We start from the raw sequence: 26,547 nt of genomic DNA, 5'->3' as shown, positions 1-26,547 counted from the left end.
AGGTGTCCAGCATCAGATCTTTTAAAAAGCCCTTGAAGCCAATTTTTTTTGCACATATAAGATTAGGGTCTGAACTAATAACCATTAATTTTAGAGGATTTAAAAAATATTTCCCTATAGAATTATTTAAATTTTTTAGATTATCATTATGAAAAATTATCATCACCGCAATATTACATTAAATATATGCATTTACAAAAATGACCTTTGTCATTTTTTGGTGAATTATCCCTTTAAAACTGCATAAACAACAGTTTAGACAAAGTGAAAGAGGCAACACAGTTTTTTTTAAAGGTGCCATAAGCCCTGTTCGGTCGGGATTAGTTTTACAGGGGGACCTCTGAGAAAATCATGCTTCTCGGAGGTCCACTGTGTTTTTAATCCCGTCCGAATCGTCCATGTCTGTGTTTTTCTCTCATGTTGAGATTGGCCTGTTTTCCAGCGGTCTTTTCCATGCGTGATGTTTACATATAAAGGAGGAAACAATACCATTTGAGGCTCACAATGTCATTACCATGGACATAACTCTTATTCATCTATGCCTAGGTAAATACAGTTTTTTATTCTATGGCACCTTTAACGTTTTCATAACATGAGTGTGAGGAAATAATGCAACTTAAATAACGCAATTACATTTTTGGGTGAACGGTCCCTTTAAGCAGTTAAACACCACACACACGAACAACAATGTTGTAGTTGTTAAATTATAAAAAAAACCTTTATTGCCATTTTCACTATAGATTATACACTGAAACTTGATAGCAACACTTCAACACTAAATCCAGGTCGGATAATACAAAACAATGCATCAATTACCAACATTCTGCTACGGAGTGCAACATGTTGGTTATATTATTAAACGAAAAACTAAAATAACAGCTTTTTAGTGATGCAACCTTTATTTACATAAAAAGATTCAGTACTTCATGCCATGCTCCTTAAAGTATTCATTCCTTCAGATTTATGAAAGCTTCAAAGATGGACTGAAGAGAGAAAAGCCAGAAAGAAAACAGCAAAAATGGCAAACGTATAGAAGATGACAGACTGAAAAGCGACATTTTAAACGTAGGGTCCTCTAAAATGTCAAGTTAAAAAGAAAACTGCTCAGCTACACATATTACAGCATTCTGCACAAAGAAACTGTACACGGAAAATCTATATGACACAAACGCCTGGTGTGGTTAGCCACTTTATGTACAAAAAACAATTGTGCACAATACTAACATACATACAGAGAAAATTAGCTTACTTAATATTATACAATGTAGACAGATTCAAGTTATTTTTGTCCTACTCGCATAACCGTAACCTATGCACGCGTTTACCCTGAAAACAATGGGGTTTGTGAAGTTTGGGGAGAGAAAGCCTGGAAATGTGGGCGTTGCTGTGGTAGCCTATTAAGGTGGAGCTTTCATCTACTGGCGGTTGCTCTTTATCCTCTCCAGCCTCTTTTTGAGGTCATCGAGGTTTGAAGCAGGGGAGGAGCGGGTGGGGCTGTGGGAGTGTGACTGCTCCTGCTGGAAGTGCTCGCGGGACTCCTTTAGCTGGGAGAGTTTGCTGTGGAGCATGTCTGTGGACGAGGCCACCGAAGGTCTCAGGGAGCTGAGGGGAGGTCGCTCTTCCTCTGGCTAAAGTAAGAAAATAACCACAACATAACATGAAATTTGTGCATCACTTTTTTTTAAATATGAAGAGGACGTAACGTTCAAGTCTCAATAGATTGAAATGTGGCCTATTAAAGGGATAGCTCACCCAAAAATGACAATTCTGTCATTATTTACTCACTCTCATGTTGTTACAAACCTGTATACATTTCTTTGTTCTGCTGAACACAAAGATATTTTGAAAAATGTTAAATTAAACAGATCTGGGGCACCATTCACTTCAATAGTATTATTTTTTCATACCATCAGTCAATGGTGCCCCAGTTGTACTTGGTTACAAACATACTTCAAAACGTCTTCCTTTGTATTAAGCAAAACAAAGAAATGTATACAACTGTGGAACAAAATGAGGGTGCGTAAACGACACTTCATTTTTCGGTGTACTAGCCCTTTAAAAATAATGTTTGCGCCCATCTATGACAGCTACCAAACCTGCAGCTAAACAAGATAAAAGAAACTAAAACTTCTAGTAAGAAAACAAACCCCTGAGTTCTCCAGGCCACGTCGTTGCCTTAAGATCTTTAGTCTCTCGTAATATGCGGCAGCATTCAAATCGTCTCCATTACTGCTGAGGGACACAGAGCTGGAGCTCGGCACATACGAGTCTGTGGTGTGCTGGGGGATTACTAAAAAACATAACAAAAAAAAAAAAATCAAGACTTGAAACTTTGAAAACAAGACACTCAGGTTGAAAAAAAAACATAAATGAGCTCCAGCTTTATAGAAGTTAACAAACTAAAAATAAATAACCTGTAAAGCAAGCAAACAGTTCGTGGCCTTTCAAATCTGTGGATGTTTTACCTGTGGACGTCTGGATTCTGCCTTTGCCCTCACGCTCCGACTCAATCATGCGAAGTCCTCGCTCTACGTAGCTCTGGAAGAACTGTGAGGTGTTCATCAGGAATGGTTCGAGGTCGGCGGCAGAATACTTCTGCTTGTACTCGTACAACTCTGTCAAACCCTGAGAAAGAACATGATCCGGTTGACAAACCCATGAAGATTATCAGGTGAAAAAGTCACGGAAGATGAGACTGTAGTCCTACCTCTTTAGTGTTCTCCTTGGAGCCGATCTTTTTAAAAATCTCGGATAGGATGTCACTCACTTTGGCCTTGATCACTTTATCATCCTATTTATTATATTGAGAAAATACAGTGAGATACCATCATACATACAGTTCTCTTGAATAGAAACAGGAACATTTATTGAACTACTTGATATCCCGATGACAAATTGAAGGCAAACCTCCAATAGGATATCAGGTAGGAATTCCAGATATTAAGTCTCATTCACGAAGCACACGCACAATTTGTTCATACAGACATTTTAACGTACAAATCATGATTCAACAAAATCTTTCATACTAAAATTTATTTTAAATGTATGCAAAACGTAAGAACAACTTAAACCACACGTGCTCAATAATCAGGAACAAGGAAAAAGGACCCTATAATATACGGCTTATATATTTTTTTCCTTGTTCATGATTAATGCGTACGTGTGGTCTAAGTGTGAGACCCACTCAGTAATAATGGTTCACTTTTTTGAATTTATATGCACACTTGAACTTTCTGGCTAATTCACAACACGTGCGTACACACATGGGTTTGTTCTTATACTTGTTCTTACGTTGGTGAATTTGGAGTGTTCTACATGAGCGACTGCGTGCACAAGGTTGGTAAATTGCATAATTTGCCAAACCAGCTCCATATAGAAAATTTTAGAGCAGTTTGTCATAGAAGCAAAAGAGCTCGAAAAGAAATCCATGAATATATTTATTATCAGTAAAGTTCAGTTTTGCATTTTTTATTTGGCAGGTTTTGCTGTGAAGCCAGTGCTGTCCATTGACCGGAGTAACATTAAAGTAGTATGGGTGAGCGGGGGAAACGAACATGGAGTTAGTTTGAGCAATCTGTGCTTTTGGTCTTTTTCTCTTACTGTCAGAAGATGATCTCCTGTGATTTTGTGAGAAGTTTTGATGAGTTTTGTTTAAGATATTAAACAAAGTGTTTTGGAGGCATAAAAGTAATTTTATTTGTCTTGAAACTAAATTTTCTAGCAGGCGTTACAACAAACAGGTTTGTTACAATGAACCCCACCTATGGGGTAAGTTGTAACGTTTGCACTCCTGTAATTGTATGATAACGGTAGGTCCCACAAACAAACTTCACGTGTTCATTTGTAGCAGAGATGTGTGTGTTGATTGAGTAAAAAATTATTAATCCAACTTAAATATTTTTGAATGATAGAGCCAAATTCAAAAAGCATTAGGTTGTGCCCTGCTCTCCCCTATTGGATACGTTAACAAATATGACATTTAATTAATATTATTACAGACACACACATCTGTATCTAAAATAAAACAACAGGAGATCAGGTGAGTTTGAGAACTTCTCATTAGATTTACATGACGTTTACATTAGGCATTAAGCAAACGCTTTTCATATAAAGATTTAAAAAGTGAGGAAGAAAAGCGTGAAGATTTGTAGGAGGTTATAATAATGTATAATAATAATAATAATAATAAAAATCATCATTTATAACATATAATAATATAAAATAAATATTATAATATAAAATATAATCATGTAAATTTTATATAATCAACATCATTATAAACAATTATAGCCTAGTATTTGATTATAGTGTACGCGATTATTGCTAGAGGTCGACCGATATGCTTTTTCTCTGGCCGATGCCGATTTTTAGAAATCAGGACAGCCGATATGTTTGACCGATTTTCTATATGTACATACAAATGTTCTCATCATTAGCAGATATTTTAAATGTAGAAATGTCACTATTTAAGTCAAAGTATTTAAAAAAAAAAATGACTGGTCTTTCCGAAGAGTTTTACAACCTCCTCTGCACCATGCATTTATCAGACACAGATATTACCTGACACTGCTGTCATCATCTTTGATCAGTTTTTTGCCATGGCTTTTATTGCTTTGTAGGATAAAATCCTTATTTGGTAGACCCGATAAATTATTTATTCATCATAAAGTTAACATAATAAATGTCTATGTTTTTTAGTTGAGACTGTTATTTAGGGCAAATCTTTCTAAACACATTTACATTCTCATGTCTGAGGCGCTATAAGTGACTGATTGTGCTGACAGTGACGTCTTGTGAATTTAGTGTTGGACAGATCTGTTGTTTCAACCGTTCATTCAAACGAATCCGTTTAAAGGAGTCAGTTCGCGAATCGGACGCGCTGTGTTCTAATCCAGGCTGAGCAGCGCAAAACTGTAAACAAAGTGTTACTGTAACAACACGAAATACATTTCCTCGGTGGATATTATTTGGTCTTCCAACCTTTCACCATCGAGTCAGTTTTGTTTTGAGTAATAAAAGCAGGGAGACAGTTTAAAGACAGAAAGCGTGCTCTCTCTGTAACGCAAACAAAACTCATCATCACTCATTAATCACATGAAATGAGCCTAATCTTTGCACGGACAGTGCACCGCAAGACATAAGCCCATCGCGCTGTTGTACTGGCTGATTAATTCGCGCGATCCCGCCATCGTTTACTAAAGCTGTTTGTGAACAAGGCATGGCTACACACACACACACACACACACACACGGGGGACGGGAGCGATCAAGAGGCAGCGTCACGAGTTCTACAACAACGCTTAGGTGCCTGCAGAGGCGCCTGCCTATTAATCGGCCTAATTTTGCAGCAAAATCGGCCAATTAATCGGTCGACCTCTAATTATTGCATACGAGTGGTTTTAGGTTTTCTTGAATGTTTGCATACATTTAGAATAAATGTTTTTGTTGAATCACGATTTGTTCATGAAAACATCCATACGCACATCTCACTCACAAATTTGTGCTTGGTGAATGAGACCCATAGAACTTTGGAATCTTGAACTTCTCCAGATACGTACCGATCTAAGGGCACCTTTCTCTGTGCTCTTGTCAGACTTGTTTCCAGAAAGATTTGCTGAATGTTTAACCACCCTCCTCAGATGTGCCTCCAGCTCAGACTCGTTACGGTTCTCGATCATGGACAAGTGATCCAATATCTACGGACAAAGATTGGGAAATCAATTTCAGAAAATAATGAGACCATCATGGAAAAATGTGAAAATATCTCAAAACTGGTTTGGTTACAAACATTGCTCAAAAAATCTTCCATTGTGTTCATCAGAACAAAATTTAAGACAAGTTTGTAACAACATGAGGATGAGTAAATGACAGAAGTCATATTTTGGGTGAACTATCCCTTTAAACAAATTCAATCTCAAGTGTACCTTGGCACCAGTGAGTCTGCAGAGCGTATGCAACAATGTCTTTAGAGTCCGGTGAGGAACGTCGCTCTTGAGCTGTTTGAGCTTTTCTTTAGGAAAGACCTTCATGAAGTTGTGCACGTCGAGCAGGATACGATCCAGATTGATGCTGTTGATGGTCTGAGGCAGGAAACGGATCATTCTCCATAGACACTGGTGATGCACAGGCAAAAATTTATGTTTATATTCACCCCAATTCTGAAATGACATCAGTGTGATGGGACCACAAAAATTGATCCTTAATGTGCATAAAATGTACCTTCATGACAAGTTCAGAAAACATAGAGGACCCAGCGGTGTTGGTAAGACTGTCCTGCAGAAGCACCAGCAAAGCACTGAAAAATTAAAATTAAACATCAGAATGACCTTTAACCTCATTGTACATAACTCCAGTGTATGATATATTTGGCGAATGAAAGCAAAGGAGGCCCATTGGAGTTATTCTGCCAACCTCAGGATGTTAGTCTGGTCTGATTTCTCCAGCACTCGAACCATGAGCAGGTTGACTGAGCGAATGAGCTGCTGTCCATCCTCTATGTCCTCCACCCGGGAGTCCAACATCAGTGTGATCAGACCGTGCATCAGGTCCTTCAGGACGCCCATGGAGGCCTCTCGCGCCAAACTCTCCATCGAGAACAACTGAAAACAGACACGTAATGACTCGGCACGCTGAACACTAGCCTGTTTGTTTTGCAGATGCATATTCATGGAAGTTTTACAAAAGATGTTTGTTTCTGAAGATACAATACCAGATGTGTTTGACCAATAAACATCCTATGCAGAAACTTGTAAATGTAGGATTAATACAAACTTTAAAAGATCATTCGGAGTGACACTCACAGACAACATGTTGCCCAAGATGCAGCTGTAGAGTTTGAAGATGTCCTTCTTGTCCAGGCGATCGTCCGCCATGTGCGTGTTGTAAATGAGCCGCAGCTGCATAAAAGTGGCGATGAGGAACTGGTCGATGTGTCCAGACATGGCTTCCGCTTTGTCCGCCTGCCTCAATACCTCATCAATCTGCAAGAGGGCATTGAAGCAAATAAAAAAATTGATCTGTTGCTTTCACACCTTTAGACCTTAGAGCTAATGTGTTCAAATGAAGGACTAAGTCATGTCCCAACCAGCTATGACTTGCAAGAAAACCCAATGTTGGTTATACAATTAGTCTACCCATAGTAAAACCCAGCAGGATGCCAACCTGTGCCAAGGCCTGGATACTGGTGTTAATGTCTCCACTGGCCACTTGAGAGATGACGAAATTGATGGTTGACGCGGTGCTATTATGAATGTCGTCAAAGTGAGGAGAGACTGAACGCATCCTGTAAACAAAATCACTGCATTAAAACTTTATTTAATTTGAAACACTTTAGCACCATTACAGGGACTAACAAAGAGAGGCGTTTATCGTAATAAACTTACTTGCGCTCGGGAATCATGACTGGCTCCAGAACTTCATCCAGTTTGTGCTGCACCAGGTCGGGAATGTCGCTGGCGCACGTGTGGTTGTTCTCGAACACGTCCAGGTCCAGCTGAAACTCTTTCGGGATGGATGGAGCCGACTGCTCCATGTGAGCGTTCTGTGCCCGAGCTTGACTGTTAAAAATTATAGAGGACGGGGTCAATTTTACATAAACATATGAACATTAACGTCTTAAAATCTTTGTTTACTTTTTAATACAGTCTGGAAATTGAGTTAGTATTTGTAACCACTTCATATTTTATTCAGATGCACCCAGTGGCAACAAAATTCGAGACCAAATAACAAATATGGATGATTATGTAACTCCAGATACATTAAGTGACTAGTAATTTTTTTCTGTTTTTATCAAATGGTTATTTTTTATTATTTTAATAATTTAGTACTCATCGTCACAAGATGTTACAGGCCATAACAATATTTTCTGAAAATGTGTCCTGCATAGCTGAAAATCATGATTTCCTGTTGTCCAAATCTGTCAGTGTTTACTGTTATTGTAAAACTCTGTTACCAGGGTAGTGTAGCAATGATGACAGTCATGTATGCGTGTATGAGAGGTCGTTTGGCAGTAACAATAGGCTTTATGCCCAGCTGCACTTCTTCCTGAACTTCAGCCAGCTCCTTGTTTCCTGTCTGCCATTATTGGACAAACTGATTAATCCAGGTGTGCTTGACCTCAGTAGTCACAACAACAATAATCAGGCACACCTGGATTAATCAGTTTGTTTATGACTACTGAGGTCAGGCACACCTGGATTAATCAGTTTGTCCAATAATGGCAGACAGGAAACAAGGAGCTGGCTGAAGTTCAGGAAGTAGTGCAGCTGGGCATAAAGCCTATTGACTCCAGAAAACATGAAATCATGATTTTCAGCTATATACAGAAAATATTATATTATATTGTTATGGAACGTAACATCTTGGTCCATGACGAGTACCAAATTATTAAAATAAATAAAAATAACCATTTGAAAAAAGCTGAAAATGACAACAAATGTACCAGAAACCATATAATCGCCCATATCACCAACCCTACTTGCAAAGTATGTTAAGGATTACTGTGAATATTCTGCTAGTTTCAGTGCCTTTAAGGAAAAGGACCAAATACAATCTAAATAAACTACAAGCGTGATATCTCTCCATCTATACGTATTATTAACAAGGTTTTTATTGTACTGTCTAGAGTTTCAGGATGGAAGGTGCCATGCGAGCAGAGGCTACAGCGGTACGGCAGTACTTACATCCTGTAAGTTCGATACATTATTCTGTCCATGGAGGGCAGCAAAAAAAGAGAATTATAAAAGGAGAAGAGAAACGCTCAGAATTAAGAAATAACATGCAATGACAAAAGAGGATAGGATGAGAAAGAACAATGAGAAGACCATGTGCTTCTAGAGTCATTGCGAAAGATACTTTTTGACATCCTTGAAGGTTCTAGATGCTTACATTTGTCAAAAAAACACATCATAGAGCCATTACAAAGCAAGTAAACGCATACCTGAGTTTGTTGGGCACCTCCTCTTGAGTGGGCTTCCGGAGAAAGGTCGCGTTGGGATTGGTGGGATTTTCTTTCGGGGCTCGCTCCTGTTTGGCTGGAGCGGCGGGGGTCTTCTTAGCAGAGCGTTTGATTCGCTCTTCGAGCATACTCATCTCTTTCTCTGATAGCTTGAGGTGAAATAAAACTGATTTTTAGCTTGGGACAAACATCAGGTTAGTTTAAATTTTTACCAAACAAAAACAAAATGTTAGCAAAACGCTAAGATTGACTCAAAGCTAAATGTAAAAAAATTTAAATATCCAACATGCATGTTAAAGTCCACATGGGAAAAAGCCAAGTTGATAAACTTAAAGCGATACTACAGCCAAAAATCGAAATAACCGCATGATTTACTCACCCTTAAGCAATCTGAGACACATCAATCATCTGCCCGCTGACTTACCATAGTATTTTTTTTCTACTATGAAAAGTCAATGGACCCATCTTTAAAGTGGTCGACTCCTTTAATAAAAATCTTCTGCGGTGGGTAACCGATTCAATTTTGTTTTTCAAATTCAGTTTTATTGTAATGAGCGCTCATTCCCATGAATACATTGCACAGTGACTCCCGTGAATACAAGATGCCATTGTTACCAGAAGTTAATTATTATAGTTAATAAGATTAAAATATGGATTTTTCAAAAAAGAAAATACATAGATTACAAACAATACCTTTATTAAACCCTTGGAGCCATGTAGATTACTTCTTTGAAGGATGGATGCCTTTTTTGGATTTTAAAGTCAGTTGTTGTTCCCTGATCCCCATTTTCTACCATTATAAAGCTTGAAAGAGCAACGACATTTACTGAAATAACTCAAAATGTGTTCATATGAAATTTGATGGACACATGCATGTCGGATTGCTTGTGGGCGAGTAAATCATGGTGTCATTTTTAATATTTGGCATAGTATCCCTTTAAAACGCTAAAGACTTATATTTGTGACTTACATTCCCGATAAGTTTGAAAACTTGATCCCCACAGGTGTTGTAAGCAGCCAAAACGGTATTAAGTGCAGCATTGCGGACTGTAGTATCACGATCGCCGATGTGAACTGCAATTTCTTTGAGGGCCTTGGCTGGAGTCGGCTGACACACATTCATGCCGAAGTTTTCTATCAGGCACCCGAGCTCCTCGAGGCATTCTGAAGAATACATCAAAAGATGAGAAACTCAGAAGCAACTGTTGTAATTATTATAGACGATTTCAGCAGCAAGAACATAAACAAACGGCTTTCATTTTCTGGTTGACTTCCACATAAAAGGTATGCGTTTCAGAGATCAGTTTAGCCACTAGCCATACGATAAATAAATACAGACCAGAAGTTCAGTTCAGGCACGTAACGTGACAACGCATGTGCGTCCGACAAAAAAAGTCAAAAAAGTTTGTGGTTTTAAAGGCGGGGTGCATGATCCCTGAAAGCCAATGTCGACATTTGAAATCACCTAAACAAACACGCCCCCAACCCCAATAGAATCTGGGACTTCTTTTGATAGGCCAGCCCCATACATACGCAACCCACACAATGATGTCGGTTAGTAGAAACACCCCTTACTGCTGATTGGCTACAAGTGTGTTTTGGTACTCTACCCAACTCCCTTTTCAAAAGCGTTTTTCAAAAATCATGCACCCCGCCTTTAAGTTCTCAGGCATATCAGTTACCTGATCTCTGCTTGGAGTTCTTTGATTTGGTCCCGTCCATAAGGAAGGGGAAGATTTTACTGGCTGGATAAACTTGACAAAACATCCCCAAAATCCCACGGACATCTTTGCGCACCACATCTTTTGACTCTCCAACCTACCCAGAGGCAAAAACAAATAAGGGTCATGTCAGACTGCATTTTCGTACTAAATTAAAAGCAAGTAAACATCAAACAACAAAGGTGAGTCACTAAACATCCTTGTTTCAAAAGGCTGCAGAGTTAAGACTCACCTTAAGGATCAGATAGGGAATAAAAGACGAGGCCTCGTAGTCGCTAAGCTGGTAGTTCTTCCTGCTTAGCATGGTAAAGAGCAACTTCAGAAACTCCAGAGCCTTCATCAAAACACTGGTGTTGGTATCAAAGAAGCGCAGGGTGAACCACTTCAACACCAGGTCCAGACAGCCAATCACAGCTTCACATTCTGGTTCCATGTGCTAAGAAATCATTCACAAAAAGCCTCAAATCAGACACTTCAGAAATGTTTCAAGATAAATCACGACCATCTCCCTGAAATGCGTCTGAAGCCTGGTGTACACTGTGCGATTTTAAACAGTCCTTTAGGAGTGTTGCATGCCAAACTGTGCGATCAAGATCGTAGTTAAGTCCATGTCACACTGCATGATCTCAGTTTCCATCAATGTCAGACTGTACGAGTTTAAAGACTTAAAAATGGCTGGGAGAACACAAGACAATGCTAGCAAACCGAAACGACATCTAGCGTTCATTTTAACCGTGACTTGTTGAATATAAAAAAAGACGACAAAACGAAGGAGACGAATATCTGACATTTGTAATTCCAGGGCGTACGTCCATCTGGTACTTTTTGACATTTGTCTGCATTGGTTTGTTGTCGCACTAATTGTGTGATCGGGTTCTATGCTTTTATTGGTTCTTGATCTGCTAGTTGTCGTAGGGAGATTTCACACAGCAGGATCTTTAATCGACAACGACAACATGTCAAACTAGCGATCAAAGACAGCAGATTTTAGCCTAAGATTCCAGGAATCTTTCAGGATTTCAAAATTTGTCCCAGACAGCTAAATCCTGGCTGAAATTTCACATTGTGCACCGGGCTTTACGCAAACATAAGAAACAAAATGACATTAAACTATACCTAATACAACAAGTCCGACATTACTCACCTCAATCATGGCTCCGATAGCTTTAACATGACGTTGAAAGTCAAAGTGAAAGAGTTCGTCCTGAAGCCACTTGGCCAGACTCGTTGACATTTGAGTTTTCAGCTGCTCTACGTACTCGTCCCGAGGAGTGATAAAGTTCCACTTCAGAATCTAAAGAGTCATTTAATAATCGGTAACCAAACCCGGCAATGATTGGTGGTACTAAACAACTGACAAACTGTATCAAAAAGTTTCAAGCAGGGTTAGATAACGATTAATCGCGATTAATCTATTGCAGAATAAATGTTTTTGTTTACATCATATGTGTGTGTGTACTGTGTATAATAACTTTGTATAAATAAATACGCACACATGCATGTATACATTTAAGAAAAATATAAAAATGTGTACACACACACAAATGTATAATTTAAACAAAAACCTTTATTATGCAGTAGATTAATCGCAATTAATTGTTATGCAAGCATGTGGTTTTTGCCATTAGGCGGACTGGGAGATGCTTACCTTCAAAGCTCTCTCTTCCTTCATCCTCTGCTCTTTGCCGTTGGGAACGAGGATGAAGATGGGTCCAGATTTATCCTCCTCTTCCTTTGCCCCAGCCTTGACTGGAGGCTTCTTACCCACAACGCCCTGAGAGTTGGCAGCAAAACAGTCAAAATGTAAAGACTGAACTGATGTCTCTGCTACAAATAAGTCAACAGCAGCTTTATAGTAACATTATTTGCCAAGTTAAAAGATTTTCATGAATATTAAACAGCTTGTTACTTAACCTGCCACACTGCCTAATTAATATTCATGAGCCAAGGTGTATAGTATTTAAAATTTGATTAAATTGAGCCTAGTAGTGCTCCTAAAGATATACCAGTAAGCACACCTAAAGTTTCAAGACACAACCAGATTAAGTCAAGTCTACAGGTATATTTCATATCCACAGACATCTTTAATTTGGTCACCGTGATCCTACGCTGAATAACGTACATGCAGTGCTTCCACATTAATCACCTCACACCGGTCCCACTGGTGCTCTTTGTGCAGAGATTGTCATATACCTGCTGGCTGCTAGGTGTCCCTTTCGAGAGCCTGTTTTGTTTACTTGCGTTATCTTTATTATCACCCTTCACCTTGAGCTCCATACTCTCTCTCTAGTCAATGCAACAAATAAATGCTTGAGAAAAATCACTTGACAGCCCAAAGAAATCTCTTGAATGAATGAATGACAACATTGTCTTCCCATGAAATGACCCTTGTTGTTTATGGTAGGACCCTTAAATTGCAAGGCACAGACAGGTTTACATCTAATTATAAGTAACTCCCTTTAACATTTAGGCATGAACTTTGAAGTGTGCCACACCTTTTTAGCTGCAGGACCTGCTGGTTTGGCTTTCTTTGTGTCTGGTTTAGGTTCAGGATCACTGAAGTCTTCACTTGGAGTCTGGTTCCTGGCCGGAGCTGTACAATAAAGGAGGCATGATTCATTTAAACTGGGCTGTTAACACCTAAAGACCATATTACAAATCTGAGGTTTAAAGCTATGATCGCTTTGACTGCTGTAAGGACACCTATATGCTAGTGTACCTAAACAATGACACAAAAAACCCTATTAGAAGGCATTTGACAACACAGGCCATTTAGATTTTAGTCCAATCACATGCTTTCTTCAGTGAGAATGCATTTCAGCCAACCAACCAATCAGGGTTAATGTCAATGAGTCTAATCGGAGAGATCTAAAGTAAAAGTGTGTCCAACTTGTGGCACCACAAGAACAGACAAGCAAATAAGAGCATCTCGAAAGCGCACTGCGATCTCAAATGTGTCTCATTTGCTGCCAGCAGTGGTGTCACATGACCCGTGGTTAAATAAAAAGAACGAACCTGAGGCGGGTTTGGAAGCAGGGGCACTGGAGGCAGGTTTAGTAGCTGCAGCTTTGGCAGGAGCTGCAGGTTTGGCTGGCATCAAGGCCCTGGCCTTTTCCAGCATGCCGACCACCTGGTCCTTTGAGGCCGGCTGCAGAAAACAAGAAAGTGACGTCACACGGCTGCTTCTGATCAAACGAATTATTACCAATTTGTCTATTACTTTAAGGAAAAGAGGGTTCCACCCTAAAACCCTTTTACATACAAGCTCAGATCTATGACCAAACACCCAGACCTCTACTTGCCTTGAGTTTACCGGTAGCTTTGCACATCTTCTCGTAGCCCAGGTGCATCATAAAGGTGGGGAGGGCGTCCTGAGCTTTCTTTCGCACGTCACCGCTGCGGTCCTCTAGGCAGGCGTACAGGTGAGGAACACATAACATGAGGTCTGCGGGCACGGTGCGCATAGTGGGCAACTTCTCAGCCAGCCAGCCCAGCAGCTACAAGGAACAGACATATCGGTATAGATATTAAGTTAATTAAGGTGCTTGTTTACATTCTTCCAGGCAATCTGACAAGCATGACGAATTCAATCTACAAACAACCTTGAAGGACTAAAATGTAGTTGTTTCAGCATTTCATGGCATCTGTACATTGCACAACCTTGGTATCTTTTATAAACACGATCAAAACTGTACATTCTCCTATCTCATGTTTCAAAAGGAAAACTGGGATCCGTTTAAAAGTATGATTATTTCGGCATTTTCAAATGACAGGTGCTATACCTCCTGTCTGAGGAAAGGGTTTTCCTTCTTCAGCTCCTCTGATAGGTCCTCTCCTTCAAGCCACTCCTTCATCCCAGTCTGCTCCACCCAAGCATTCAGCGTCGCCATGGCAGTCGCACGGACGTTGGCCTGAAAAGAAGTCAAATTTTTTTATTTGCCTGAAAAGCTCATGTGATGCTATACAAGTAAAGTGTAACAAAAGTGAAATCATGGGTAAATGCCGTGTGCATCTCATACTTTGCTATCTCCGAGTACGGTGATGACTGGAATTCCCAGGTTCCTGATGTGCTGTTTAAGAGATGGACCCATTGCAGTTGCAATCTGCTGCAAAATGTTCAAGGTCTGCTGGACCTAGAGACACAAACACATTTAGACATTATGGTTTGGACTGACACTTGTGACCACTTTGGTCCAAATCACACACTTTATTCTGGCATTGCAAAATAGTGCACCACACTAAATAAAACATGCTTCCTGGATGTAGCAGTGTAACAGGAAGTTAACAAAAACGAAAAACAAATAAAATGTGGTCAGATATCTGACAAGAGATTGTTTGAATACGTTGTCAGCTTTACCAGTAGTTTGTTCGAGTCATTAAGGCGACCCTTCAGTGCAATGGGCAGCTCGCCGATGCTAGCCTGGATGAATTTAGCCTCAGAAATGACAGCGGCAACCTCATCTAGGCCTTCTTTCCTGATCTTCCAGTTCTTGTCTCCGATTTTCGACACCATGTCTGATGTGATTTTATCACTGTAAACGAAAAGTCACAAAATATGAACTCTGCACTTCAACTGATGACCCTCATTAACTCTTTCCTTGCCGTTGACAAGTCATATCATCAATAAGAGTACGGTAAACGCTTTCCTGCCAAAGAAGTTTTTACGACAAATACTCATTCTGAATCTGATCTCTTATACAAGTCCTTTACAAAAATGGAATTATCTCAGCTTTATCATCAAAATTTGGTATTTTTAAAGGCAGGGTGCACGATGTCTGAAAGCCAATATTGACATTTGAAATCACTTAAACACACCCCTACCCAAATAGAGTCTAGACGTTCTTTTGATAGACCCGCCCCACACATACGCAACCCAGACAATAGGTGTGTTCGACTTCATGCGGCGCTGCGCAGACGGATCGGTGGCTGACTTGAAGCAGTGCATTCCGGTTAGTATTTTTGTCCGACTTCAGCTGGCGCTGCATGTACGTGACTGTATCATGTGGTTTTTAAGTAGCGTTTCGAGAGTAGCCGGCTAGCTCAGTTGTGATGACGACACAGCTTTACGTGATTGGTCGCCTCACTGATGACAAGTATCACGTGCGTCTCAAGTTTAATCCAACCTTTAGTTCCACTAATAAACATTTTAAATTCATGTTTTAAAACAGGGAAAACACGTTATTATGTATAAATATGTTATATTGTGTCGAGTAATAAAATAAAAATGAAAATAACAAACCCTATTGGTATTTTAATCATATAGGCTTGTTTCCCGTTATTTTCGGGTATAAAGTATAAGCAGCAATTAAAATATACTATATAAAATGTTTCTGGTTGCAACTTTTTATTTAAAGGTTTGTTTTTATCAAATTCAGCATCTAATTCACTTCATTCGCGATTATAACAAGGAAACACGGCGCACACGTCACTACGGCAAGCAGCAGGTGTCCGGCTTGACGGCTCCGTCTTCAGTTCCTCCCTCAACTGCAAGCGGCAAACCTCGCCGATCGGTCTGCGCAGCGCCGGATGATCTCGAACACACCTAGTGATGTCGGTTGGTGGACACGCCCCTTACTGCTGAATGGCTACAAGTGTGTTTTGGTACTCTGCCCGACTGCCTTTTCCAAAGTCATGCACCCCGCCTTTAAAAGAAACCTACCCATGTTTGAGATGTGACAAAAAGATAGGATGAAACTTTTTTTCTTTCATTTGATATGTTTTATGTTTAAACTTGTAAAATTCATTAAAAAAGTATGCTGGTGCTGGCTGGCAACTTATTTTTAAAAAAAATGCGGGCGGGGAAAGAGTTAAAGACGATCCTTAATTTTGGTGGCATCCAAAAAGTGACTATTTAAAACAAGGAACCATTTAATAACCTGATATCCGTTCTGGGTAGCAGATCCATGATGTCTGCAGCTCCACCACCATCAACTTCCTCTTCATCAGCATCCTCACCATCCTCCTCAGCTCCTGCTTTTTTGGCTCCACGGGTAGGAGCAGGAGGAGATTGACCCTGCATCTATGAATAAAAGGTGAACGGTCATACATACATATTTTAAAATATACAGATACTACAACACACACAAATGAAACTATAAACAAATTCACCAATGGGCAGATTGGGGAAGGGCAGATTAAAACAAATCAATGGGTGTGGCTTAGTAAATATTTACACAAAGCAGGTTTTAATGAGAGTTAAAACCACTGATGGTTAAAGAAAATATTTGAACTCTATTGTATTGCGGAGTATCATAAGGGAGTGTTTTACCTTTTCAAACTCAGCATTTATTTGTGTCAACAGGGCTGGTTTTTCATCTTCAAAGAACATGCGGAGCGGAGCTCCCATATACAGGAACATGACTCCTAACAGAGTAATCGCTGAAGTCCTCACAGCCTAAAAATAACATGAAAGCTTATTACACACACCATTACAAGTGAGGTCTGACAAATAAGTAACCATCCATCCAAGACATTGTCCTCTAGAAAGAGGGGTAAAATAAAAAAATCATTGCAACTACAGCAATACTAGCAGAACTGCTTACCGGATTTGTGGCACCCAGAGCAGTTTTAACATTGTTGATGAATGCTTTCACATTTATTCTGAAATACGAGGAACAAGTTTTAAGAGTTACACGATACAAAAAATAAACAGACCAAAAACTAAAAAAGCACAGGTGTGAATTGCTCACCCTGCAAATCCAAACTCCTTCATGGCATTGGCCAACCAGTTAAGAGTCTCGGCTTGGTTTTTAGGATTCTTCTGTGCAAAAGCCAGAGAGACCACCTGCCAAATAAAAAAACGAAATGAATATAAAACCGACTTCACAACCAATGGAGAAGTTCTAGGTCTAATACCTCAACTAAAAATCTGATTTTTGTGCATATCCAAGTTTCCAAAAGTCAACTAGACGTTTTAAAATCAGTTTGCTCCTGGGCTTAAAACTTAATGGGTCCCAAAGACATTACTAGGGCTAGAGGCCTAACAAATCCTCTCTTTAGGACTTCACAGAGAACCAACCTGTTCTGCGGTCCAGGGTAGAGAACAAGCCTCGCCGATTGCAGTCAGACCTTCTTTGGCCTTGCCTCCACACTTGACATCTCCAATCTTATCAACCAGACCATCCAGAACCACCAAAGCGGACGTCTTCGAGAACGAGCCCTTTTGCGCGATCAGACCCACAATGTGCAACTTCATTTGCATTACCTGGAAAGGGAGAAATATCAGAATCTAGCACCTGACACAAACTAAATATTTGAGATCTGTAGGCGATGACTACCTGGAAGTTGGTCTCTTTCCATCCTGGTTTCTTAGCCAGCATTTTGACCAGAGCCTGGCATGGCATTTCAGATTTATCCATCTGCTCCACGGCCTGAGGAGAAAATGGTCAAATTCGTTGTAGATCAAGTTTCACTCAGCTTAAATTAAATTATGACAAAGAGCTGAAAACAACATCGAGAGATGACGTAATACCGTCCATTAACTTACTCTCTGAAACTCTTCCATGCTAGCGAGTCTTTCTTTCCAGTTGGCGCTGTCCAGAAGTTGCATACAGGAGGCTGGGAGCACGGCAGCTGCCCTCTCCTCGCATACTTCAGGCTAATGTGAAACAATGAATATTATTGGACACAATCAAGATAGTTTAGCGTTCTTATACATGCACTAAATATGCCAATGTGAAAAGGCTTACAGATAGCTCAGTCTCTATGATTTCCTTTGTGTCTGGAGCTTTCTTAGACTTTCCACTGGGGGCAGAAGCAGGTTTGCCTTTCTTGGGTGGTCCAGCAGCCTGGTAAATTCAACAAAACATAAATGAGTCAAGCTTTAACTGCTGTGCGTCCCTTAAAAAAAGACGACAGCTGGGAGACGACTTTACCTTTGCTGGAGGAGCTTTCTTTGGAGGGCCGGACGGTTTGGCAGGGGCTTCAACCGGTGGAGGAGCTTTTGCAGCTGGTTTTTCTTTTTTCTCTCCTGCTCCACTCCCACCACCTTTCTTTCCTCCAAGAAGTTCCACTTTATCTGCACACTCTTTTATCTGTTTATGCACGAAACAAAGTCAATAACCTGATCATAGAGTCAAACGTACACTCAATGCACATAATTCACCTTTCAATTGCTAAGCTCACCACAGTGTATGTATGTATACATGCAAAATAAATTGTTTCTACCTTATCCAATTTAAGTTTGTCAACATCCGCCAGGAACGGGTTGACTGCTTTCTCCCCGATCACCTTCATGGCTGTCCCCAAAGCCTCAAAAGCAGCATCTCTGACCTCTGGTGCAGAATCGTTCACTTGCTACACAAAGACGACAACTTTTTAATACACTGAGAAGTCTCAAAAGAAAGTCAGTTTCTTCAGATAAATCCTGAAAGCCGTACCTTGAGGAATGCTGCACAGAAAGGCTTCAAAACGCTTTTTGGCAACGTACTCGGGGTGCAGTGACGGAAACTTCTGGCGAGGAAAAGCGAAGCCTGTTGCTTGATAGATGGATTCTTATTGTCCATCACTCCTAAAACATCTTCACTTATATTCTGCAGGGTTGTCTACAAAACACACCATAACAACTTCTTAACCTCAATCATACATAATCAAAACACCAAGTCTTTAGTCCATACATATGGCTCATATAAATCCACAGAATTAACCGGCCAATCATCTAGTTTTGATTTCTTTAAAATAATACCTTTCCACAAACATCATGCTTTGAGGTTTCATTCATGTCGGTAGTTACATGCAAGTTTAAGATAGACTATTGATTGCATTCAACAGTAAACTCACAGTTAGGAAGACTGCATCAATGGCCTCCTGTAAGGCCTGGACAACCTGAGGTTTCTTCTCCTTAAACTTCTCCAAGATGGTTGGCACCACCTGAAAGATTCGGGGCTTTAGAGGCAAGCCAAGCTGAGCCCATAAAAAGGCAAATTGTGATCAAACATGGACTTGGTTTTGCGTGGCAAGCACTTACATGACCCGCATATGTTCCAAACTTCTTCCTCAGTCCTGCTGCCAGTCCAGCCAGACATTTAGCTGCCATGGTCACCAACATAACATTGGCATCTTTCCCAATTACCTATAAGTAATAAAGAAATACATTTTCTATGGTTTTGTTTAAAAACAAACTAATTATTCATTTTTTTTACTTTGAACATGCCCGTTACCTTTTTAAGAGCTCGAACCAGGTCCCCATAGTCTCCACTTTCTAGTTTGGGGTTTTTAGTCAAGGCTTCCACGGCCTCCAATGCTTCCTTCCTCTCCTGCCATTTCTTAGCTTCCTGAAAGGTCACAAAAAACACAAACAAAATGACAAACTGACAATAAAAGAAACACAGATACGGTTTGTGTTGTTCTAACTTACAATCTTTTCGTAGAAGTCTTTAGGCAGCTTTGAAAGGATATCGACCGCTTCCAAGAGCTCATAAGGATCCACCTGAACTTCGGTCTCCTCCTCAACATCTCCTGTATGATCACAAAACACTCTCTTCAAGATTTATTTTGACATCCCAGAAAGCCAAAGTCCAATAGCTATGACGCTCCAACAATTTTGATGCATCAGACTTTAATTTGTTCTTTAGTAAAAAGCAAAACAATTAGTTTGATGGATTCATATAAGCAACACTTTATATCTCATCTAATTGTTAATGGGAATAAACTGGACTAAGTTATATTTACTCTATATTATATTTAACAAACAGCATCTTTTAGCATTTTTAAAGGGGACATCATGAAAATCTGACTTTCCATGTTTAAGTGCCCGAGTGCTTCTATCAACTTAGAAAATGTGAAAAAGATCAACACAGTAGTTTCAGTTTTGGTAAACCATTCTCAGCAAGCATTTGAAATAATAGGTCATTGAAATTTGGCTCCCCTGTGATGTCAGAAGGGGGAAACACCACCCCTTAATCTGCACTATCCAACCACAACACTGCCATTTAGTGCAGAGATCAGCTCATTTGCATTTTAAAGGACACACCCAAAACGGCACATTTTTGCTCACACCTAAAAAGTGGCAATTTTAACATGATATAATAAATTATCTATATGATATTTCGAGCTAAAACATCACACATGTACTCTGGGGACACCAAAGATTTATTTGACATCTTAAAGTCTTGTGAATGTCCCGTTTAAATGGGCCCAATTTTCAGATTCTTCCTGGATTGAACCCCATCCCAAATAACACACACAATATTAGTTTTGCACAAATATTAGTGCATATATTTACACAAGCAACACGATTTATAGCATTAAAGGCCTAGTTCTCCCAAAAATGAAAATTTTGTCATTTACTCACCCTCATGTCATTCTTAAACTGTGTGAGTTTCTTTACTTTTTTGAATAAAAAAAGATTTGTTTTTCCTACTATAAACAATTCTATGGGTATTGTCAACTGTGTGCTTACCAACATATAAAAATACAATTTGTTACCTCCTCTTTGCTCTCTTATTGAACTTTTCTATAAACGGAGCATTCTTAAAAAAAAAAAAAAAAAAAACACACACAAATGCAGGTTAAGAACAACATGAGAGTGAGACAATTTTCATTTTTGGGTGAACTATACCTTTAAAAATGACATTCAACTACATTACACGGTGAATGAATAAACTAAAGGATATGAGCCAAGTCAACATTTCCTTCTTTCAATACTCTTGAGATGTAGAACAAAGTCTCCTAGCATTATGTTGACACCCAAAATATTACTATGGCAACTGGTGTAGACATAATGGATATTGAATACACGGTCTGACTCTGAACAAACAGATCTGATTTCATTACTTCCATACAGAGTCAGTTCTAAAGATCAGATATAAAAAGCACATCAAAAATGAGTTTCCTCTATTACCTCAGTTACACAAGCATCCTGTGGCTTGTCTCTCAAACACTACTTAAAGCCCCACTGTGGGGAAAATCAAGTTTTTATTGTTGTTTATATGTCTATGTGGTAGTTTTAATATGCTTTTTTACACACATCAGGTGTTGACGTGGAGATAAGCATTTTTTTTCGGTGAGCCTTAGGGGCGGTTCACATTTTGTGGATGCACCTGGAAAAAACTAGCACATCACACCGCATCGCTTTAATTATCCATAGGCTTATGGTAATTGTCAAAATAGTTTTTCCCACTTGTCATCCTGGCATACTGTTGCCTATCCTTTTTTTCACAGTTAAAATCAAATAAAATGAAAAAAAATACACTGCTGTGGACGTTGTTTACTTCATTTATGTGTTTTACATTGTTAATGGAATAAGGATGCGAGTAGGATTCGATATTCGGTTCTGGATTCAGTGCATCCCAAGCTTTAACACAAGCCACCTGTAAATTCATCGCTCAACATATAATTGGAGACGGTCTCGTTCCTGCGTCACGTCGCCACAAAGATTTTAACAATCACATCAACACAGTTAAACGCGAGGATCAGCAGTTCGAGTCAAAGATATTGTGTTTGGATGCCGCATAGACTCGATGCTGCAAACGCGCAGTTCACATATGCATTGTGTGAAACCGAACTTAGCAGTTGTGTGTCTGAAACTGGCGAATGTAGCATCTATTTACATATATACATCTATGGTCCAAGGTGGTGCGAAAGAATAATTTGCATATTCAAAGATCCTCATAATAAATAAGGCATAGGAGTAGAGTTAAAATTAAGCTGTTTAAAACCATGAAGAAATTACTGTGACAGGTAAAACTTTTAGATATACCATTATGATGCTCAAAGATGATCTTTAACTAATTAAATTGTGGACTACAGTGAGACTTTATGTCCTGCAATTTAATATTTGTGCAAATGCCTAGCGGTGCCCTGTTCTCACCATCTGCTTCGTCTCCTCCAGCAGCTTGATGCTGTTCAAACTTGGCCTTTAGATCCTGCTGAGAACGCAGGAACCTGGTCTGCTTAGGAGCTGTGGTTGGCACTTTCACCCATTCTTCCTCCAAGTCTTTTAACTGGATGAAACGGATCAAATACATTAAATATCATGGGCCATATTGTAAGACGGTCACCACAAACTCATGCCAAATGAACAAAAAGCATAAATAGTTTAGCACCTCACCTGTACAGAGTTAATGTTCTGGAGGGGAGGTCGCAGAGCATCCCGGATCCACCTGTATATTTCCACAGCGAGTAATTTGGCCTCATCTCGAACTGCCTTTTCTCGAGACTCAAACTGTTTTGGCAATATTTTCACTACAGGCTTTAGGGTTATAATTTTTGATCCAAATTCACTGCGGATGAGAAAAACAAAACCTGTTAAAGTGCTTCAAAGAGCAAGCCAGTGCATTATCAAGCAGCAATCTGACTTCTGCGTTTCGTACAACACTATGGTTAACACGGCTCTGAAAATGCAAATGTATACAAAACACAGCCAACTCACCAAAGTGCTTTCCTTAGCGTTTCAATGCAAGCAACAACAATTTTGGGGTTTTTGTTATCCAGTCCTTTTATCAACTCATCTTGGACGACTTCCGCCTTCTCAATCTCTATGTACATGAGGCAGATGTCGCTCCCAAGTTCTTTTGCTCGAGCTTTGGGCTGATTGAAGACTTTACTGACCACTCCAGAAACCACTTCCCCTGTTGTTCTGCGAGACAAGATTCACTGCCATTAGAATCCATTAAGAGGCTACGGATAATGGGCCAACAGAACAACACTGAAAGGGTTATGTTGTGTTTCAACATGCTTGTCTGCCCAGTTAAAGGTGCCATAGAATAAAAACTGTATTTACCTATAGGCATAGGTGAATAATAAGGTCTCGGTACATGGTAATGACATATCATGAGCCTAAAACACATTTGTTTTATAATTTAATGTAAGCCTCATGCACGCAAAAGACTGCTGGAAAACAGGTCAATCTCAACATAACACGGACTGTGATGTCATGGTCAAGATGTACGCCCCAACATTAAATTACAAAGTTGTTGAAATGTTAACTAATGTGAGCTACTGACATGAGCCGGACCATACTTTGGCCGTTGGAGAGGATGAGTGAAGTATTTTGTGGGTTGGTGCAAATTTTCCCCCAAAAACAACTCTAACCTCATGCAATGTTGCCTATTGTTTAAGCATTCATTTGTGCATTCATATTTCTCAAGCAAATTTAAAACAAATCAATACTTCAATGACTAACTGAATCTTATTCGGCTATATTTAGACCGACACACAGAGACTACTCAATAATAGAAAGCAGTCCTGAGACCAGTAGACAAGCGAAATGACCTTTAACTAATGCACTTGTTTAATCCGTTATGGGAATTGCTGCAGTACAATTAGTTGGGGCTTATGTGAATCGAAATATGCACCAACTTGTCTTCAACCCATTCAGAAAACTAAATTACTTTTGGTTTATTATATCCAACTCATTCCAATTTGTTCAACAAGACACCCAACTTTGCCCCATGGTGACCTATTCATCCTAAAATAAATCTCCATAAACAAGAATAACATTTCTGCTGTGTTTAGTTGTAAACACATAGTTCTTACAAAATATTTTCATATAAAACTGGTTACAGGAACGTAAATGTAAGAGTCTAAAATAAAGTAAAAGGGTGTGCAAGCATTTGTTATTTTTGAAACTGGACAGCACCCCAACACCATTTACTGTTATTGTCTATGCTAATCTTTACTCCATCAATATCTACATGTGTAATCCACCAGATGAAAGAGTTACATGAGTTTGCATGACTGCATATAAGTTACTTACTTGCCAGCCACATGTGCGTTCTCAATAAATGCAAGTGCTGCCTCTAAACCTTTAAGTTGGGCTACGGCATTGGAATCTGTTACGAATTTTTTGATAAGTCCCAGGTATTTGCCCCATTCAGGGCTCTTCTCATCATCTATCCTCTGGAAAAGCTTCAGTGCTTCCTCGTATCCATTTAATCTGGCTTTCCAAATCTTAAAGCAGACCAAAACAAAATGAATCAAAATGAAGGAGGCTGTGACAACAAAATTATCCACTACTATATACAAACACATTTAATATTATTAACAAAACTAATATACATATATTTAGGTGTATTGGTACTAGTACATTGTGATATTTTATAAAGAGAAATGCATCTTTGATTTCGCTACTGTAATTGCATATTTTTCATAAAGGCAAGCAGCAATGAGTTTTAAATGCATTTTCTCAGGCTGAAAGCAGCACTCATGGTCATTTACTTGCTGATCTAGAGACAGTTTGGTTAAACCACCAAATGGTGTCATTTCTTTAAGGTAGGTAGGGGATTTTTAAGGGAACATAATATAAAAATAAAACTGGTTCTGGATCACTCACCTTGTGTTCACATTTCTGGTCGATGGGTAACTTCATCCATTCGCTGTCATCCCCCATGGCTGTTTTTTATCTATTCAACTAAACAGAAAAGGGAAACTTTGGTTGTTCGCATGCCTTAACTTCATCATTTGAATAGTAAAGGTCACACATGTGCAAAGCTTGTACAAAATACACCACTACAAACAAACAAACAAACAAAACAAACAAACACTGTTACTAAGCTACACAAAAATTGTAATTTAAACCAAAGCATCACATTTTGTAATATACTGGGTGGTTGTTTGACATCAGCTGATATGAAATTACTTTAAAATTGAATCTTGAACATGTTTAATTCAATGACACAAGCAGCAAGCATCCCAATTAGCTTTATGATGAACAAACTCTTAATGGATGAATAGATGAGAAACTCGTCAGACTTGAAGCTTGTCAAATGGGAAACAACGTGTTTAATGAAGATATCACGTGTATTTCAACAACAACAACCACCACCACCTTAACTTTACCAATAACTGGAACTATACAACATGTGATCATCCAGATCTACAGCCATAACAGAGTAGAGCAAAATCCACTAATGCATCTCCCTCCAGTTTCATATTACAAATCGATCCAACACGCACAATAAACCCTTAAACACAAAGGCTTAAATGCTTTAAAGGCGAAAATGTTTAAAAAAGCACAACCCAAAGGCCCAAGTAGAAACTAGAAAGATAATAAATGCACAAGTACCGCCAATTAACCCGCCCAAACCACACACAAAAGGCAAACAAATATCGTTGGACGCAAAATTAGAGATCAGAATGAATATAAAACATAAAAAGCGTCAAATAAAAGCGTAAAAGGACATAAAAATGCGTTATAGTGGTTAGCAGGGCATCACATGGGAAATATTATCGGGGTGCAGCAGAGCCGTTAGTGACCCGCAGCTACTGTCTCTCAGCTTGACGCGTTTAGCAGGATAAATCGTTCAAATATGAATTTATACAAAACACAACACCACAAATGTAATCCTCAAGGCTTCCTTATACCATCCTAATGTGTAATTCGTTTGGTTTTAGTGTGTAAATGTGTCTAAATTTAAATTTACCGGTTAGCTGTTAGCACATTCGCGGGCCTGACTGACTGGGAGCTCTACTGCAACAGCTTGAACCATCATAAGATTCAAACAAATATCGCCATTTTATACCTTATTCCAACAAACCCATAATGTCAAACAAATGCTCTAAACATTTTTTAAATATGCGACACGGTATGAAATTATAAAATGTAGTACCCGACTCACATTGTTGTGCACTGATATTAAAGCAGTCTGGTATTATCCAGTCCGTCACAGCCAACCGGAGGCCTTTAAATAAAACGCAGTAACGTCTAACGAAGCCGAAAAGGCTAAAGATGACTAGAATTTAAAAATCTCTGATCGCTCCTAAACACAAACATATAGAGGTGTATCGGTTACCTGCTTTTAGTGAGGGGAGATAGGACGATCTTCATCAGCTGGGACCGATATTGGTCATTACTCTTCAGGCTTTGAAACGCCTCTGAGGGCGGGGAGAGAGAGAGGCGGATTCAGGAGACGCCTAGCATTCATGCAAACTA

General features: G+C 39.3%; 1 protein-coding gene across 3 annotated transcripts; it reads right to left on the bottom strand.

The window, feature by feature from the left end:
• Positions 1-690: 690 nt before the first annotated feature.
• On the bottom strand, positions 691-26,547 carry ckap5 (cytoskeleton associated protein 5). Of its 3 annotated transcripts, none has more exons than XM_065273617.2 (45): positions 26,408-26,547; positions 24,949-25,026; positions 24,373-24,566; positions 23,047-23,253; positions 22,726-22,897; positions 22,486-22,618; positions 20,032-20,132; positions 19,835-19,948; positions 19,642-19,746; positions 19,455-19,544; positions 19,055-19,219; positions 18,843-18,971; positions 18,551-18,709; positions 18,365-18,463; positions 18,163-18,273; positions 17,954-18,046; positions 17,695-17,880; positions 17,366-17,460; positions 17,219-17,276; positions 16,945-17,070; positions 16,553-16,695; positions 15,034-15,208; positions 14,696-14,809; positions 14,459-14,587; positions 13,979-14,173; positions 13,692-13,824; positions 13,172-13,269; positions 12,325-12,450; positions 11,821-11,970; positions 10,909-11,112; positions 10,638-10,773; positions 9,926-10,119; positions 8,938-9,104; positions 8,681-8,704; positions 7,382-7,555; positions 7,161-7,281; positions 6,800-6,979; positions 6,411-6,598; positions 6,219-6,294; positions 5,924-6,112; positions 5,558-5,695; positions 2,708-2,791; positions 2,466-2,625; positions 2,148-2,290; positions 691-1,628 (listed from the first exon to the last, which is right to left on the bottom strand). In XM_065273617.2, exons 2-45 carry the CDS (start codon positions 25,003-25,005, stop codon positions 1,416-1,418), a joined length of 6,048 nt encoding a protein of 2,015 aa, XP_065129689.2. In that variant the 5' UTR covers positions 25,006-25,026; positions 26,408-26,547; the 3' UTR covers positions 691-1,415. The 3 variants fall into 3 exon arrangements, with proteins under 3 accessions (XP_065129689.2, XP_065129690.2, XP_065129691.2); XM_065273618.2 differs by lacking the exon at positions 26,408-26,547 and adding an exon at positions 26,234-26,358; XM_065273619.2 differs by lacking the exon at positions 8,681-8,704.

The sequence above is a fragment of the Paramisgurnus dabryanus genome, chromosome 23, assembly GCF_030506205.2.
Source record: "Paramisgurnus dabryanus chromosome 23, PD_genome_1.1, whole genome shotgun sequence".
Classification (NCBI taxonomy): Eukaryota; Metazoa; Chordata; class Actinopteri; order Cypriniformes; family Cobitidae; genus Paramisgurnus; species Paramisgurnus dabryanus.
This window is presented reverse-complemented; position numbering and strand designations above follow the sequence as displayed.

What these genes read in the sequence shown, in the direction of transcription:
- ckap5 (XM_065273617.2), bottom strand. Translation starts at nt 25,005, where the DNA reads ATGGGGGATGACAGCGAATGGATGAAGTTACCCATCGACCAGAAATGT. An exon ending in TTGATGCAGTCTTCCTAACT is followed by an intron (nt 19,220 to 19,454) that starts GTGAGTTTACTG and finishes TGTGTTTTGTAG; the next exon opens with ACAACCCTGCAGAATATAAG. An exon ending in ATGACTCGAACAAACTACTG is followed by an intron (nt 14,810 to 15,033) that starts GTAAAGCTGACA and finishes TTGTGTCTCTAG; the next exon opens with GTCCAGCAGACCTTGAACAT.